The sequence below is a fragment of the Temnothorax nylanderi genome, unplaced genomic scaffold (assembly GCF_030848795.1).
Source record: "Temnothorax nylanderi isolate EJ_2023f unplaced genomic scaffold, tnyl_v1.0 TNYL_tig0093_pilon, whole genome shotgun sequence".
Taxonomy (NCBI): domain Eukaryota; kingdom Metazoa; phylum Arthropoda; class Insecta; order Hymenoptera; family Formicidae; genus Temnothorax; species Temnothorax nylanderi.
Window position 1 is genome coordinate 513061 of NW_027249155.1, and position 19966 is coordinate 533026.

The 19966-nt window shown below is 42.7% G+C and overlaps 1 protein-coding gene across 6 annotated transcripts in view; it reads left to right on the forward strand.

Annotated features, from left to right (window-relative positions):
- The window catches only part of Dscam3 (Down syndrome cell adhesion molecule 3), a 98511-nt gene that overhangs the window by 33362 nt on the left and 45183 nt on the right, over positions 1 to 19966 (forward strand). For all 6 annotated transcript variants that reach the window (XR_011718754.1, XM_071710947.1, XM_071710942.1 and 3 more), the window contains exon 2: positions 15898 to 15988. Coding sequence is in view for 5 of the 6 variants with exons in the window: in XM_071710947.1 (XP_071567048.1) it covers positions 15955 to 15988 (34 nt within the window). In the remaining variant the exon portion in view is untranslated. The remainder of the gene's footprint in view (positions 1 to 15897; positions 15989 to 19966) is intronic.

Consider the following 19966-nt stretch of genomic DNA (forward strand, 5'->3'; position numbering starts at 1 on the left):
TTGAAAGCATGTCGCATATGTTTACTGTCACATATGTCATATATCTGCTAGCATCTCTAACAATAAGCAGCGACAGTACGACAGCCGGTGTTACTCTTCTTGACAAATATTCCACGTTCCATCGCTCGTCCGAGAAAGATTTCGGACAAATTCAATGTTATACCAGCGTTTTGATACGGTAGGATAGAATTGTCACTCGCGACGGCCGAAGGATTCGCCTAGAAATATCCTTTATCCGATCATCGGGTTCGTTTTCGGTATCTATATTCTTTTCGCTCGACGAGTTCCCCGAGTTGAAGGTCACTCCGTAGTTTATATTCCATCGGCGCCAGCATCTTTATCGGGGATCGGAAAACCCTAATTCCCCCGAGGAATTTCACACTAAGAATTTATGCTACGGAAACAATTTCCGATGCTCGCTCGTCTGTAAGAAACTCCCCGATACCCTCCGTTTTTTAGATGGATTTAGGGGCGATGGAATGCGAACGCGACATATACAAGAAGAGCGCGAACTGCCTTGCGCTGCGCGCATATTAAAACGTTATTTCATTTGAAATTTTATCCGCACGGTCAGATGAGAAATGATATTCGCGCGAATTTTATCAAGACTTTCATGCGTTACATAACTTTCGCTGCAAAATCGTCGATTGTTCAAAATCCGATCTCGCTTGCTATACAATTTCCGAGACATAATTGTAGGACATACTTGAAACTTATAAGACCCTGCATTGTGCAATTACCCTGTGGGCAATTAACAAGCCAAAAACATGCACTATGCAGATTAATTACCATAATAAACTAGTTGTAACAGTCAACGTAGTGGCAACTAGCGGCGTGTAATAGGTCGCAGGCCGCTAAAACAGGGCGCGATTGTTACATCGCCAATGTTGTTGGGGAAATATATTTCACATTTTTAACAACGTTCGGCAACACAATAAATTTAACGGCATTAAATCACGACTATGATCACAGGCGTTGCCCGTGCGCTGTTGAAGACGCGGAATATAAAATATCCTCGCCGTGAAATCATTGGAATAATAGAATCGCAATCCCACTCGGACGTACGTCACCAATTTGTCGTGGTGAGTAACGGCAACGTGGGAAATTGATCGATTCAATATTCCGTACTCGCGCGATCAAGATCCCTTACCGGGGCGATGGATAACGGAGGCGCGGAGTGCCGTCCGTATTTACTATCTCGGTAAACGGTCGTTTATTACTCCCACATATCACGGCAGTACTCGCGTCGCTATCACTGTTTCAACGGGATTACGGTGTGTACAAAGATAAGCGTCTAAACCTCACCTCTCGCCCTATCCCTCCACCCATACGGTAGCGTGATCGCAATTGTGCGCGCGTGGCCTCGACGATTAGCCCCCAGCGATCGCGTTACGTAGCGCAATGTAATATAAACACCTTATGATTGCCCTTAAGGGACCGAGCAGGGTACACCCATCTATTTGTAAGGGTAGCGGTTAGAGGGGTGGAACGATTTGGAGAATCACGCTCATGACTCGCGTTTAAACGGCCGCGCCGCGGGGGAGGCGCGGGATCGAAAGTATTTCATTGTGCAACGTTTGAGAGCCAATGGCTCGGCAACGCGCTCCGGCGTAGCTCTCATATTACGCACGACAAAACGTTGGCCCTTTGTACTCTTTAGCAGCTGAATGGGAATTATTCGGTCTCACGGTCGAACAGCCAACACGCGTCCCTCGTACAATCAGCGGTATATCATTTGTCGATTATCGTTAATGCCGTTGGTCTTGCATTTCCAACGGGGAAAAGTCACAATGGTGGATTTCTACTTCAAGTTGTGAGTCCTAATCGCTAATTGTAAGTCTAATTCCAATCGCTTCGTCTAAACAATTTTACTGTCGAATATTAAAGAACAATATCGCCATTCGATAGTGTCAACGATAATTTAACTTAGACAAACCATCGATTCGAATACAGATCTATGCAGACTATATATGTTTGTTCCTTGTACTTTTCATCTTTCCTTTTCCTTCCTTCAGCATCTAATTGTATATCTATCTAACTTATGTATCATTTTAATTGGAAAAAAATATAATATAACGCAGCTAGAGAGAAGAGGCCTTATATCTTTAACTGGAGGAAATAATTTTGTGACTCGATTATATTTGCATATTACAATTATTACGGGCCGGAATGTTGAACGTAAAAGGAAACATCGCGCGGCATGTAGTGTCGAATATCACAACCGACACGAATATTCGCTATGGCACTCAACGCGTTAACATTGTAACAATCGATTAACGCGGTTTCTGCTTAGCGCAATAATATCCCGTTGAATCGCTCTTTGTAAAACGAATGCCCTCGCGCAAACAGAATCGCGTACCGAATGTAGCGTAGCAAAATAACGACGCGAAAAGTTCTCTATCGCGCTATCGATCCTTCAAATACGGATACTCGCATGCAAATGCTTCATCGTTCTCTTTCCTTTTATCTATCCTACTCGCGTATGCGCGCCGTAGCCGAAATGCATATAGGTATACGAATTCTGCGACTTTCTTCGCCATCACGATGTTCCGCTGTGCGCGCTCGTTACATTCCCGGCGTCTACCGCGAATGTAACTCTGTCTCTCGGCGTAGTCGACAGATCTTCCTCGACATTTACGGGACGAGCGACGATACATCAGCGTCACCTCTAAAGATTTCATCCCCTATGGCTCGGCCATCAGTCCAAATGTCGGGCAACAGCGGCTGCCTGAGATATGAACTTACATTTCGAGATTAGAGTGAAGTTCGGTTAGATTTATCGCATGGAAATGATCGCAATTAATACGGGACCGAGAAGTTAAATATACGTACGTGAACAAATTTATCTCTACACATTGAAGTAAATCAGAGAAATTGATTATTTGCTTCTCTAGCGAATAGAAATGGAACGTAGAATTGGGTGGTTACGAGAGACAAAGTATAAGCAGGGCAGACGCGTACAAATATTTATCGCTCGTAGAGACATTTAAATATTTGTTTTTCATTTTCTACCATTATTTGTTTCATCCGCACTCGGGGCACACATCTGTCATACAATTTTTATAGCAACATTATAATCCGCCCTTATTAGCTTTTAGTATCAAGTTAGATAAAAGTCAAGTTATAACGCTAAAATGTGGTATAATGCGGTTCGCGAGAGAGCGACTTTCCAAATCTCAATAAACTTGGTGTAACCAAACACCTCTTTTCCTCGGTTAGAAGAGATTGCCGCTAATATGGTGCGCTATATAAGAACTCGGGGTAGGGGGTGCGACATTATCGATTTCTCGCTATCGGGTGATCCGATACCTCGATAACACACGTCCGCCTCGCGCCGTTCGCCGACGAAATGGGAGAACTTTTGACGCGCGATAAAAGTTTCTCGACATGACTGGCAAAGCTTCCAGAGGCATCTATCTTTCGCAAACAGATCATCGATGCTCGCAGTTTCCGCAAAGATACGCGCTTCGACGACTTCATCGAATCGCATTTTTATCGCGCTTAATTAAGGGTGTTAATTGTCGCTTGAATTAAAGCGCGTTATCAAGAAAGTTAGAGCGTACAGATAGCGCCGGCCACGGCGAAACAACCGTGCCAAAGTATGCTGGAAAATGTCAGAATATGGTAGGATAAGTCATGATGAATAAGAGTAAACCTACAGATTACACAAGAGCGTCGGCAGTATAAACTGGATGGGCTCGGAGTTCGTACGATGAAAGCAGAATAAGCTGCGGTACGTCAGACTCTTTTTTTTTCGTCTCTCGTTTTTTTGTGTGTCGTGTAAGCGACATCTTTTGCGAGAATTCATCTTTTTCAGTGCGCGCGGTCTGAAAAAAATTAAAAGGGACGGTAAATACGAGCCATTATCTCTCGCAAATCGTATAGTCAAAGGATCTTTTCCGCATGCGACTCTGAATAGTAACGCTGAAATTTAAGCGTAATTCAAAAAGATTACGCGAGTAATGAAAGTCATTTTCAAATTAACACTTTTGTTTGTAAGATCGTGCGAAGAGCGAGCTAAAGTGCGATGGGCCAGTAAAATTAAGGCGATCGTCGATCGCGGGAACGGTATTGCCGACCGGATACTTTTCGCTTGCCGGGAACACCCTGAATCTCGCGGATTCAAGCGATTCAAGCGTTAGTCCTCGTATTTCAAGATCACGAATTTTTTCAGTCAGTGAGTTAGATAAGGTCGTAACGCGACGCTTCCGGGCGTGGACCCGCCCGCGTATAGTTAGGCGAGGAGAAATCACCGGCTCGGAATACCACCGGCGGCGACGAGAGAGAGAGAGAGAGAGAGAGAGAGAGAGAGAGAGAGAGAGAGAGAGAGAGAGAGAGAGAGAGAGAGAGAGAGAGAGAGAGAGAGAGAGAGAGAGAGAGGACGGAAAGGGGGTGCTCGGTGCACACTTCCACCGTAATTCAGCGAGAATGGCCACGCCATCAAATGCGACGATACCGCAGCGCAACCTCGAATGCCCGTATACATACATATGGGGCGGGCGTGTGCATTCACGGGTCCTGTAAAGCGAATTTGCAATATTCCACCGATAGCACGACTCGAGCGGGACTCGATCGAATGGCGTTGTTACGTTTACGCTTAAATATCCGAGCGGGACGCCTTTCGTGTCCCTGTCCCGGCCTCGTCTCCACCGCACGAACGCAAATATCCTGACTTAAATATACGGCTCCGTGCGCGACGGTCACGACCCGCGCACCATTTGTTCCTATTCCGGTAATGCAAATAGTTTCTGCCGAGCACACTGACACGATATAATCGAATACCCGCCACACGATTTAGTTACAGAGTTAGCCGGAGGAAATGGTCCGCGGATTAACAAATTAATACTAGCAAAACCGACTAGAGGCTATACTGATATTCAGAAATTCTATTGGGTCACTTGTAATGCCTGTTGGTAATTTTCCATACGGGTGTAATAAGCAAATTCTTTACAAAAGATTTTTGTAAAGAATCTTCACAATATTAAGTAAAAAAAAAAATTATTCTGGATCATAGACTGATGAAGATCTTTGTTGGTGGAAGTCGAATCTCGATTTCTCGAAGAGGAATCTATCACGTACACCATGAATTAAATTTGAAAAACTGTTTAAAGTACACTGTCACACACACACGTACATTTGCGTCCGTATGCTCGTATTGGCCTTTAAATTGATAATTGTCTACTAACCAATTATCGAATTTAAAAAACATTTTTTATAAAGAGTTAAACGATAATTAATTTCTTCCATACCTCTAACAAGAAAACTTCGCAAATCCGAAAATTCTGATTTTGATGAAACTTTATGTAGGGAGGGGGGGGGGGAATAGACAAATTTAGAAATTTTCAATTGCGGTCTAAAAACGATTTTAAAGGGTGTGTGGTGGTCTCGTGTGCCCCTACTAATTGTAAGACGATAGCCCGGCATTACATTCAAACAACCGCGTGCGGGCAAATCGACGTTTTCTCGCGAGCGCCTGGCCGCGCTAAGTTTATAAACAATTCCACCAAATTACTCATCGGCCAATCGACGCCCACACACGTATCTCAAAGATGAAACGAGAATAGCAAAAAGTCGCTCTACATATGCATGAGGGGTGGTTTTACCCCTTAAAATCGTTTTTGGACCGCAATTGAACATTTCTAAGTACGTCTATTTATTTTCTCCTTACATGTACGTAAGGTTTCAAAATCAAAACTTTCGAGTTCACGAGATTCCCTTGTAAGTCCACCGAAATTATGTTAAATGGTATCGATTACAACTCGGTCTCGTTAGACAGCTAATTCGACGGTCTGGTGAGAATAAGGCGTATTAAAAGGGGGTTCAAGAGATGTTTCGCATTGGGCCTAGTTGAATGCGCGTTTACGGTCGCCGCGCGGTTCGACAGCGCGTCGTCCGTCGTCCTGTCATTAATGCATCGCCACATATACGTACGCTGGTACCGCAGCGGGTGGTACCTCCGGTACACCAACGGTGTGCTGTGCGCGTCGAGCAAACACCGGTTCGCTACACGGTAAACATATCGGTGCTCGCGGTGTAGGCGGACGGGAGGGAGAGCAAAAGCGACGATGGGGGTTGAAAGCGGAGTGAGTGAACGAGCGGGCGAGTTTGCGGGCCCCGAGAGCGCGGGCGCGCGCCACGTCGGTGTGTCGCTAGTAATGAATAGGACATAAATCTGCGGAGGTTCTCTCTCTCTGTGCCGGTAACGTCCCCGGGATCTCTCTGGTCCTCTTCTACTCTCTCTCTCTCTCTCTCTCTCTCTCTCTCTCTCTCTCTCTCTCTCTCTCTCTCTCTCTCTCTCTCTCGCCAGCACCATTTACGCGTCTATAGACGCGAGCGCGTACCGGCGACGGCGGGGAATTTTCCAGAGCAACGCGAGAGTGGACGTAATGGACGTCCACTTTTACGAATACGCGTTCTTCCGTTTCCGCGACAACGCCGCAGGAAACGATGGAGACGGACGGGTTTTATTCGCCGGTAGGTAAACGATGGCTCCGAACGACGGAACGACGGAAGAAGCGCCTCGGGCAGCACGGCGTTCGCACTTTTTTTTTACGGCCGGAAGCTGCATTCGCGAGTATCGGTCACTCCGCGAGTTCAGAACACCGTTCTGGGGTTGTACAGACGGAATAGAGAGGCGAGCGGAATAGCGAGTTACTTATTCCTTTTCAACGAGAAATGACGTTGTGAGCCCAGTGAAGAACCTAACGGGTTGCTTGACAGTCCTAAACGTTACTCGGAATTGTTACTTTAGAATTAATCGAGCAGCAAAGAGAAAGAAAGAAAGAAAAAAAAACACGCTGATTTGTTTCTCGCGTATTTGGGCACTTGAACGATAACGAATTATCTCGTGCATCGTCGGCTTTACGTGCTATACGTCTTCACGGGAATCCAATATATTATTTCAGATCCGCGATAACAGCCGCAGCCAGAGAAGCGGCGATGCAAATTTCAGATCTACTTTGACCCGATCACGGGCCAATACCCGCAACGATATTACTTTCTGGTCACTCTCACGGTACATCTCAGAGATCGTTTCCATCTCGCCAGGGCTACGTGGAGGAGTACGTGGAGAGGATCCGTTTCCGCGGCCCGGAAGCGGGATAGAGCGAGAAAGACGGACGGATCGGCCAAGCGGCAGGTTTAATTTCCGGTCGGGTAAATTCTAAAGTGGCGAAAACCTGATCGCGATTCGATGGAAAATGCCGGGCGAACGCTAGGGGAGAAAATTCATATAAATATCGTAGGCAGTTAAGAAAAACGATATACGCACGCCAGTGAAACAATGATTTAACTTTGTAAATCGTAGTTGTGTGTAACGTGATCGTTTCTAGAGATGTTAACGTATGTTCATATTTCTGGAATATTCTCTCCGAGTCGTCAAGATGTTTTTTTTATGTTTGTTTTTCTCGAACGACTTTTCCTTCCTTTTTTGTTTGAGTAAACCGTTTGGAAACGGTCAAACTGAAAGGCTTTCATGTTCATCTACCGTCTATTGACTAACGCGAGTAATTTCAGAAGCAAACTTTTACAAGGTTTTGACTGAGCGAGATTTTCTTAGCGCTCAATATTCTAGCATATATAAATATAAATAATATTTCAATTTAACAGTATTACAATTTTCAAAGCGCCAAAATAATTTTGGTAATTTTTCCCTTATTTTAAGGATAACGGACTGTTGACCTGATTCGGATAGCAATCGATAGACGCTGAATGCTTATCAAGTATTTGGCAATTCAACAATTACATATGATGGCCTGTGATGTTCATAATGTTCAGCAGATGCAACGTGACTGAGTAATGCATGGCAAGGCTAGGTAGCCTATCAATATCGCATTAGTAATAAATTTATAATGCTGATTATGAATTCAAGCTGTATATCGAAAGCGCGATTATTACCGTTAAAAATAATAGTAAATTTTAAGAAAGGCTTTTGTTAAAACCAATTTTTGTCACAATCTGATTATTTCATTATTGTTTCTTACTTATTGTTACTTTATAACTTATGCCGCAAAATGCAAATTATGCAGAAAAGAGACAATTAGATAAATGTAAGAAGAAGTATATAATACGTCGCCAAACTTGAGGAACAAATCTTAATTACAGAATTACTCGATTTTAATTTGGAAGTTAGTTAACGCGTATTTTATTTAAATCACTGTGAGAGAGTAAATCGCTTTATATTATTAAGCAAAATTTTCCTACAATAAATATTTTGTTATTTTAAGATTTAACGATATTGAAACAGGCAATTTAATAACGTAAAATGATAATGAACCATTCAGCCTGACCGACAGCAACAACAGTTTCCGCAATTTGGTGTAGCATAAAATATACTTACTAATTAATGAGTAATTTATTTATGGATTAATATTATAATGGAAGGTATAATTTACGTACGTGTTTACCATTTGATCAGTTGATTCCGATATTATCTGTTTCATTATTAACTACTTACAGTAACAATTTTTATATCAGTTATGTACTGGATAGAAAGACAAAGGATTATATTATCATAAAGGATTATATTAACTATAAAGAATTATATTACCAAAAGTCGTAGCTCGTCTCGATAAAAATGTGAAAAATTTAGTTAGCCAAAGATCAAATTAATCAAGATATTTAACATTCGAATTACGAATTTGCGAAACAATTCGTAATTGAAAAGATATACGCATCAATGGTTCTGTGGGATAATTTATACATGCAGATCGTACGGAACCGACAAAATTCTGCGCGGGATTAAAATGGCAGCACCTCTGACCGTTATATTTCGAAAACATATAACTTTTGATAAAATGTTCATAATGTATTTACATGGGAGCAGCTAACGGATCGTAGCCGCGTCATTATTCTTTATACTATCGAGCGACTATAGTTCTCTCTAATAGCGGCGGAAATGTCGAATAATTTCATTCAAACTTATTTAAGCTATCGTATTCAGTTAGCTAGTCGGCTAGCCAACTAAATTTGTGGATATTGGCTGTCTGTGTCTCGTTCGAGGATCCTTCAATCCTCTGAGATCCTTCAAAACAGGTTTCAGTGTCGAGACCGACCACGACGTGACGAGAGGGAAACGATGCGGAAAACAATTTCATCGGCTTCGTTGTCGCTAATCAGTACTTTGGCAGCGAGCAAACGCTGATGAAAAATTCTCATTGAGATCTCGGGGACCCTCTTTCTCTCGCAGCTGTCTCTATCGCGCCGCTACTACACCGCTGGTCGAACAATATCCTTTCTTCGCGACGACGTAGAAAATCGAAAAGTCGGCCGGGAGACAGGCGGAAGAAAAGGCCGAACGGGAGAGTTAGAAAGGAGACGTCCCCATTCAGCAGTAGCTTAACGATCTATCCTTTCGGAACGACGGCACATCCTCCAACGTTCTCCCGCAATCCCTTTTACCCTCGCTCGTATCTACCACATCCTCGCGTCACTGTGCCTTATTCTTCGCCATTTCCTTCTTTTCATTTCGCTATACTCATTCTCCTTTTCCCCACGCTTTCAGCAGCGATATCCAATTATTTGAAAAGATTTAAGTAAGGAAAAAATACAGATTTACGTCAAATAATCTTTTTAACTGTTACAATAAAATAGCAATTTGAAATAAGTTAATACATCTGAAAAGATATTTGTATTCGGTGTATTTTAATTATGTATACACATTAAGTCAAATAGAGAGAATATATATGAAATTTACGGTAAATTTTTACGTAACAATATTATAGCGTATGATTTATATGCAAGTTTAAAATATGAATGAACTGACATCTAAATATAATCATCTGGCAAGCTAAAGTACGTACGTAATTATCTTCGCGTCTTTTATAGCGTCTTATATCTGGTCTCCTTCCTTGGCCTTCTGTTCTATAAAGGATTATATCCAACCGCGACGATTGTTAGTCCAATACCACCCTCTAATGCATAAGAAGGCTGTTAACGAAGGGAGGAGTTAATTGCGCGATGGTGTCTCAGCGGAAAAGCACAGTATTACATACAGAAATACCCTCGTTCTTCGCCCGGAGTCGTTTATGAATTCGCATTATGGGTGAAACTCATAGCGCAGATTCAAACGCGACGAAAGCTCGAAAGCTCTTTTGATATATTGATGCCTTCTGCGATATTAAGCGTATTTTCAATGCATAATGAGTGTTTTTATACGTTTGTTACATCCTTTAATGCGCGTTTCGCAGAAAACATCTTCCTTTCTAATATTTCAACGAGCATTAAAGCTTAAAGGCATTAGAATTAATTCGCATTTATGAGGAAGAATGAAAAGACACATAATGTCTACCCATTCCCTTTTACCGTCAAAGAGTCATTGTTCGGATTATAGATATGTAAATGATCTCTTTTAAGTCTCTCTATATATATTCACGTAATACTATACAAGGAATATAATAAAGCCATTTTTGAACTTTTATTCTATTAATTGATTAAGATTAATGACGACGAAATAGATTGCAAATTTTTTTATCATAGAATGCAAAAATTATTAATAAATATTATATAAAATATTTTTTATAATTTATAAAATATAAAAAATATGTTGTTTTATTTATATTTTAAATGGACATACAACGTTTCGAAATATTGAAATTCTGTACCTAAAAAAGTACGACACAGCGCCGAAAAATTCATTGCACCGAAATATTATTATTTGAAAATGTCACTTCCAGAGATATTCGAGAACACAGAGGCGTTCCGAAAAATCACAATTTCAAAAACCGGAAAAACAAACGGTATCCTGGAAAACTATGAGAAAAGAACGATTGACATATACGATTTTTACTTAATGACTTTTTATGACGGCTCATTCTTGTTCTCTCAACTTTTTGGGAATATAATATATATACGTACAAATATCTCGTTTCAAATATCTCGGGAGAGTGATATTTCGGAATGACGATGGTGTTGCCAAAACGGAATTTCCAAAACGCACTTAGCTACTCGTTTTATTGAGAATAGCAGTATTTCGATTTTCGGTCGACTTTCGTCCCGGAAGATTCGTTGGGATATAACGCGTTCGACCGAACCGCGCTCTGCCGCGTTGCATGAAAACAGAAAGCTTAGCGCGAGATACATCGGGTAGTGATATATCTCGAGCGCAGCGCAGTTTTTCCGTCGCTTTTAATCCCGCGTACCCAGCGATGCTATTATTGCCTACAATTCAAGCACACGTTGACAGCCGGCAGTCGATTATTTTCCCCGCGGTGAAACATTTGTGCCGCGGTATCTCGCAACCGTAACCAGCGGCGAGGCTCTCTCTTTCTCGCGTTCGTTAAACACCGTCCGAAATTTATGCTTTATGCGATCTGACAGTGTAACGAGCGTGAGCGAAATTTTATCGGATTACAATCAGAATACCTCCTGCGGCTCCCTTGCTTTCGATTCGATTAAAATCGCCTGGGGCTCCTATTATCAAGACTAGTTGATCGTTTTTCCTATATTTTTTTTGCGGAAGTCGTAGAGCTTGCTTCGAAGCAGCAAGCGCTTTTATTCGAAGATAGTAAACAATTTTATATTACGCTCATTCGTAAAACTTTAAATTGTTTAAAGCAATTTTCCTTTTCGGAGCAACGATCTGTGATTCGAGTAGGTAAATTAATAAATAATACTAAGATTCTCTTGGCAAATTTTTTGCAATGCACACAATCGTTTGGTGCACCTACTGTCATATGACTCTACACCTACGAATCGTACATTATACGTAATCAATCTGTGAGAGTCGAAATCTTCTCAGTTGCCGTTGAGAGAACACATTTGATAAATTCTCCGTCGGACAGAGTATACTTGAGATCATTTCCGCATTAACGTGCAAACGTGTCAGGCTGATACTTCGGCGCGGTTTTCGTGATATATGGCGGTGATTGCGCGGTGAGGAATGGCGCGCTGAAATTCCAACGAAGTTTCGTTAACGATGCGCCACGATGGGTCGTCCGACGCGCAAAGAGCGCGAAGTCATTCGAACAATCTCCCTTTACTGTTCTCCACGCCCGCGCGTTCTCGAGAGATGTGATTTCACGATGCCGCATTTTACGACTCATGCAACCGAATTATTGTCTTGTATAAACGCGTTATCCGACAAAGTAATAAATGATACGTCGCTTATTTCTGCCACGTACGAATTTCGTAACGCGCTTTGTTCAACGAAGCGTAAAGAATAGGATAAGACGGATATAAGACACTGTCGCGTTGTTGTAATAAAAATTAAATAATAAAAATAAAGCGTCATAAAAATTTTCTCAGGTATGTTTTGTTCGCGAAATAAAAAATTTGAGTTTTCATATTCTTATATTACTATACCTTTGTAATACACGTACATACATACACACATACACACACCCACATTCATACAAATTGCATTTATACGTGTGCTCCGTACAATGTGCAAGCGAGTCACGCAATGGTCGGCCGCACGCGTAACGAGGTAAAGAAAGGGAACGTTTAATTAAAAAATTCCAGGAACAAATTGATTCGTTTCAGTACGGTATTCTCGTAGTTAGACGAAACTATTCGATGCCGCCATCTTTCTAGCAACGTCGATCGAATAGTTATGAACCCATCGCTAAAAATTGTCACATCGCTAAATTATCAGTACGCAATTTAAAACGTGCAGCTGAAAGCACAATAGGAAATCCGGAACGTGTTCCGCGTGAACCTTTTTTTCTGTTTCGATAAACTCGCTGGCGGTACGATGTATGCCAATATTGGACACGCGATAAAGGATATTGCGTTATCACCGTTATGAAATAAGCGAGAGGGCAAAAAATGTAGATTTAACCTTCAATTGTTACAATTTCTCCTGGCGCTTCCTCGCTGTAACACTACCGGACATCTGCCGTGCGTGAAATCGAAGCGAATCGTGAAACGCACTCGAAGAACGCGAAAAGTAGCGAAGCTGCGCAGTATTAACGAGCGTGGGTAAAGAAATAAAAAAAAAGAGAAAAAACAGGCCCGTCGATGTAGACACGCAGAATTCGTACACGCGTATACGCGATGCGATGTCGCGGTCTGCGGTTCGTGAATGGGGATATGCGAGCTACGTACGCTTAAACGTACATGTTATACTCACGCACAAAACGGCAAATTCGACGCGCGGTTTGTGTGCGCGGGTTCGCGTCGGTTCGCGCTCGAGATAAATGAAATTCATAAGACGGGAATGATATCCTTGAGACGGGACTTTCCCGTGCCGGATGGGCGATAGTTTCGCGCAAGACGAAGCGAGAGAGAAGCCACGACGGGGTTAGTGTGGGGGTCAGGGGGGCTCGTGCAACAAGTGACGTTATTAGGTTGGCGCTCGAGGGTTGCAAGGGAGGGAACGGAGCGAATCATAATGCATAACTCTTGCCCGTCCTTGTCTTACTACTCGCGCGCGCCCGCGCGCCCGCACGGCCATTCAACTTCTGCGGAATTGCTCGTGCCAGCTTAAACCGAATCACCCCCGAAAGACCGAAAATTAGCGAATATTCAGTGAACTAGATGCCACGATTATTATTGACTCAATAATAAAATTATAACAAAATGTTATTTTGATATAAATACAAAATTGATATTTTAAAGCGCAAAAGTTCTTCAGTACCAGTTTGCCGCGGATATAACTGGAAATTCATGTGTGTTTTAACTTTTACATGTTCAACATTATCGAAAATTGAAAGCTTTCACGGTCAGTTAAACTGCAGAAATTCCCTTTGTGGAATCCGATTCAAAGTACTTTAATTTAAAAATTGAATGGGGATACACAAATGGCGGAGTCCCCCCGGTTTTCGATAAGGATAAGGACTCGCATTTCCCATAGTCACATATCGCCTGCCTTAATCTTTCTAATAAGCTCGGGTTATGATATTCACGGTGAACTTCAAAAGCTCGTTTGTGCTCAGATCGGTGCCAAGTTACGTTGAGCTCATTCGTCTTTGTCGTCCGATACGATAATCGGCCGGTCCGAAGACGTGCCCCGTCCTAGAAAACTAAATTTCCATTCCGTTTCTCGGCGGTGGTGAACCGCGAAAAGAGACCACGTCGCCGTAACGGAGAAGACAAAGAGGCTTTATTATACGAGGAGAGCGATGGAAATTGAGAACGGCGAGGGCGGAGATTGGCAAGGATGCCGGGTGTTCCCCTTGGCGTCGAACGGCAAAGACGACTACCTTATATCCGCAGAACTCGAATTATTACCGCTCAAGTCGGTTATTCTTCTTTCTTTTTCATTATAATACAGTTGAAACGCGTTTACCCGCTAATCATGCGTCATCGTTTGATTCTCTACGTTTTCCTTGTGAACGTTTGTTGTGTGAACAGAAAAAAGTTTATAATTCGCTCTTCAGTCTTTTATCTTGAAAGAAGGAAAAATCTATTAAAGTGAGATTAAAGTTAATATTTGATGTTTAAGATCATTTTATTCTTCCTATTTCTCCTTTCATTCTTTCATGACTTTAAAGATTTAGCGGCGATAGTGATTGAAGTATAACCCATCTAAACAGCTGAGGCGATGAAAGTATAGGTATAAAATCTATAACTTATCGATATACGTCTCTCTTTCTCTTTAAGTATCATAAAAATTCGATCTCGCCTGAGCGTACAAAGGAAGCTTTTCAAAGCTGAAAGGAATCTTAAAGGTACCGTATGATCGAGGAGTATTCTACACGTGTAACACGCGGACGCAGCAGCGAGAATGGAAAAGGGAGCGGCGGAAAAAAGGAAGGAAAAAGGGGAAAAAAAGGGGAAAAAGGGAAATCCAATGGACGACAGGGACCACCGTCGTGTCGTCAAGCCGGTCGGTCCTTTTTCCGCCTCGCGGCCCCCTCTGTCTCTCGGCACTTGATTTCCGTCTTTCCCATTTTCCTCTTTCGCTCCGTATCTCCCGGAACCCCCTGCTCGTCCCACCCTCGTCTTCACCCCAAGTCCGCCATTTTTGTTTGTATTTCGTGGTGATCGTGGCCCGGAAACGGACGTCCGCGCCGTGAAAAATGGCCGCCGTTGCGCTTCCGGGACAGGAACGTTCTCCTCCTCCCCCCGCCTCCCCCTTCAGCCCGTTATCCCTCCTCGCAGTTCCCTGCCCTGAATTCTACTACTGACGCCCTCGTCCCAGGCGAAACGCGTTTCATCCGACCGACCCCCACGGCGTGTTCTACCTTTCTGCTCTTTACCACTGTCCTGTCCGACTTTGGCCATCGACCGGTGTCCGAACCGTGACCATTTGACGCAACGCGCTACATATGTTCCTGACGTCGTGCAAACCAAGCGTTTTATCATAGTTCCGTGAGCCGTCTAGTCACATTTGATTGTAGTAATTGTCACTCGACACTTCCGCGAACCGCGCTGATATCACGCGTTGGGAGAATCCCAGTATAATACGGTTGCGATCGTACACATTTGAACGAATAACAAAGCGATTGTATAGTCAAAGTAGAATTCTATTCGTTTTGTAAATACGTACAATAATATTAGTGGATTAGAGCTTTGTTTAACTTTCTTGCAGTTTTGCGCTGTTTAACTGCACTGTTCAACAAAAAAAAATACAAGAACGAGAATAATAGTTTTTTCGTAGTTTTTTGAACGCTGAATACGATCCCGTATTACTAAATTGTTCTATCACGTCACAATTTTGAGAAATTTGCGATTATAATCTGCCAAAATACACTAAAATAGCCCTTTTTTCTAACTTGAATTGTAAATTTCTCAAAATTGTGACGTGATAGAGCAATTTGGCAAACGGGATCATATTTAATGTTCAAAAAACATACTATACTACATAATATACTATAAGAAACGATTAATCTTGTTTTTATGCTCGAAAAGAAGTAATTGTTTGTTGAACAGTGTTATTGATTGATTGATAGATTGACAGAAACTTTGAATTAAAAACTTATTTCTCTAACTTCCTCGCCGTGTACTCTGTTTCAGGAAAGTTTCAAGAATGTGTTGAGCTGATTCTATCCGGTTATACTCAGGGTTTTGGGAATGGATTCGACATTATTGCTGCTCCTACTGACCGGTAAGTTTATAAAATACTGTGCTTCTCGGCAAGTAATATATAGAAGAAGTGTCGGCGTTCTTTGGCTTGACTGTTGGAGTCGTTAACGTAGGATCTACAATTGTAGATGGACTTTCACGCAGAGATTATATCTAAAAGTCCCGGCAAAACTTTGGTAGCAAGTCCCACTTATTATAAACTTCGGTCCGGCAACACTCTCCCTTTGCAACAATGAGTTATTCCGCAATGTTGAGGGAATAAAACGGTTCGCAAACTGCTACTAGAAATTTTTCTCCTGGTCTTATTTTATACAGTTAATAAAACCTTCTCGTATCCGCGTAAAGAAAATAGAATTGTCTGCGGAAGTAGCATCGCGATATCTATAAACACGAATAAAGGCAAGCTCGTTCGTCCGTTCAATAATCATTTCACGAATTGTTCAATGAATTGTTCAATTGTGACAAAACTGTGTCTCATGTTCCGTTTAATAATAGATATAGATGGAAGAGAAATGTAATACTTTTATGTCATAACGTGGGCAAAAATGGAAACTTCGTATTATTTTTCAAAACTTGAATTAAATTTTCGGAAGATACAATATCGATACGATCAGTAGGTCGGTGACGCAAAAACTGGCGATATCATATCTCTGAACGAGCTTCCGAATGGGTCTTCGAATTGACTCGCCGCATTTCTACTCTCCAGGCACACGGGTGTGCAAAGGACAGAATAAAATTCGTGGTCTCCATCGAGGCGAGAACGTTTGGGGAAAGTGACTTCGATTTGACGCTCCGTGAACTTGCAGAATAACCCGGCCCTCTTGCCTCCGGGCCGCGGCCGTGGAGAGAAAGGCGAAAAAACGCGTCCATTCGCGGCGAGCATTTACGTGCGCGCCCCACGTAGCCCCACGGTCGATGACCACGTGGAAGGTAGAAGCGAGGACGAATACGAGAGCAGGAGCGGGAAAAACAGAGGAAAAAAGAAAGGAGTACGTTTGGTTTGGCAGTGGGTGGTGGGCGTCGAACTCGGGACATCGCGCGCGGATGACGAGTAATCGATCACGAACACTCTGCCAACACTACGTGGCGAAGAGCACGGCGGTTCTCATTCAACCCGAAGCGGGAGAAATTTTCTCTCCCTCGGCGAAACGTCGATCTGCCGTTTTCGAAAGTGTGTAGCCGCGTGTTATGAAACCGCGAAAGATGGAGCACGATGAACGCGACGGGAAGGATCTGGGCGATTAGTCTGACACCTCGGAGAAACGTGTTAGAAATCGTCGGAGTGACTTGTCTCGTGCTGTAATACGTCTTCCACCGCCACCGTCGATAATAGACGGAGATGCGTCGATCTCCGACACATCGGGAATTAGTTTCGAATGAAATTCGATACCTGTCGGTAGGAGGAACTCGCGAAGGAGAGCCGGCCATCGGAAGCTGTCGTCGCGCAAATCCCCGAGCATAGCTGAGAGCCATGCGCCGGAGATATTTGCGGACGAGTTCGTAATGCTTTCACGAAAAATACAGAAACCCCCGGCTGGCAACCCGTCCCCCCTCGCACCCGGTTACCCCGGCCGTCCCTGTATCGATTTCTGTCCGATGGAGTATCGCGATACTCGCCCTCTCACCACCTCTCGCGCACCTCTCCATCCCCGATCGCCTCTCTTTGTGACTCGTCCTCTTCGTCCCCCTTCCGCCGTCCTCCATCGGCCCCCCACACTCAGTCCCTCTCTCGCTTCCTCTCGCGTCCGCGTGTCCCTGTATCTGTATCGCGATTTTCAATACCGTGCCGGGTGCCCGCACGTGAAGCGAAGGTGGACGTCCAGGCGGAGATAGATCATTACTTTGACGAGTTTCTTTTCCGACCTTACACATTTGTGCGAGCTAATAGCGGCTTCTTAATCCTAAACTATACGATTTCGTAATAGAAATTCGTAACGACAAAACGAAAAAAAGAAATGATTAGAAAACACTTAATATAGACAGCGTAGAAAAATAGTTTAAGTCGAGTTAGTGCGTAAAGCGCTTATTATTTCAGACAATTTTTATTTGAAAAATACGAGATATGTGAACGACTGTTGTTGGTAATCACACGCAAACGCGAGTTAATCTCGTGCAATCGTTACAGACTAGCTACGCACTGAAATGATAATGTAAAATGGACGCAGCATGACTAAAATCCAGAGAGAGAGAGAGAGAGAGAGACCGAGAGAGATCACGTAAAAGTACGTAACAATACGTGCACGTAAATGTGGAGGACACCTCTCCGCTCACACCTACTCATTTATCACTGCATCCGGAATGGCGCGAATCGTTCGCCGGTTGGATGGAATTATTTATCTCGAAATGAAGGCTACGTTCGGTGAGCCGGGCAGGATGGATAGACAGCATGACATGGATGTCCTGATTTTTGTTTTATCGTTGAAAGATACAACGGTCGCTATAACATCCACCGGCTAACACGTTCACTGCGGGGGTCATCGACGGCCGACCGATATTCCATCGTAATGGATCAAATAAATGGTGATGAATAACAACATAGTTTTGCTTTAGATTGACGTAAAAATGTGTAATATTCTCTTTTCTCTTTTTTTTTTGTAAACATAGAGAGGCGACTGTTATTGACGGGGGATGTATATCAACGCAAATCAAATACGAAGGTGGATAAAGTGCAAGTGTATAGTAACGTTACAGAATAATTTTGTACAAAAATATATGGAGAGTAAATTTTTTCGTGAGAGAAAATATGATTTTTGGTGAAGTCTTTGGAGAAATTATTGATAATGTCAGCGGAATGTCATTATATTCGCCGGTGGTCGCAGAGATTGAGTGATATTTTTTGACATCACACACAGTTTACACGCCACTGTAACGGGATTGCGCGATCTACCCCACGTATCCAACGATAACTTTATCGCGGCAGTTTATTCTATCGGCACACGAAAATCGTGCCAATGAATATTCCTGACAAAAAGCTCTTATCCATACGCAGCTCTATAATGCTTTCGTTTCTATTATCCTTTGGAATCGCTTCTCCCTTTCATATCTACCTCTTTTTCTTCATTTCGGGACGCGTGCGTTATACGAGTCCTCGTTACAAAGCGTTGAAGATTAAATTTATCACGAATGCGGAAATCTGATGAAAGACACCGCGGATTACCGTCGTGAATATTATATTAAACCCATTATGCGAAGAGGGGGTTCCCTCCCCCGGGAGGAGGGACTCGTTTCTCTCTAGTACGTGCTAATATTTTTCATGTTATTTATACAACGCTGCTGTCACGCGAATTGAAAAATCGTATATTGGTGTGAAATGTACGCTTCTCTGTGCTTCGGTCGAAAAAAAAAAACGAGAAATAACATGTCAAATGGTTTCGACGCATCTAGTTACGCCGTAAAAGCGGACGAACCGGGCTGCATTTTGACCATTCGATTTCGACAAAATCGATTTTGGAACAGCAACGGTCGCGCCATCGGCCACCGTGCCACATACCGCGCTTGTGATGTCGGGATTTTAGCGAACCGTGGGGACCGCACGGGGCGCGTTGCCAGGGGCGCTAAAATATATGCTTAATATTTACTCCAGACCGCACGGCGAAACGTATGGCTGCCAGGCATAATAAATTTCATTATTAAGGACACTGACGACCGAACGGCGTTTTCGGTAGAAACATTGGCAGCAAATATTGGTTACGGTAATCGAAAGCATAAGGCGGATATGCTAACAAATGATCGTTTTTATGTTTATTCTTACGCAGTTTCATAGAGTAGCTTATAATTGTATTTGTTCGAAGATAAAGGTATAACACATGTTATTCGGTTTTAATTATTACATAACCATGAGATTAAAGAGATTATTTATTAAAAGTGTATAGTGTAGTAATTTATTTACTACCCTTTTACACTTCAAATAACACAAAGAGATCCAATTATCAATATTCTTTGCGACTGGTCATTTATTGATACGTTTCTATTCTACTCCCGGTCATTTCCGATTCGTATG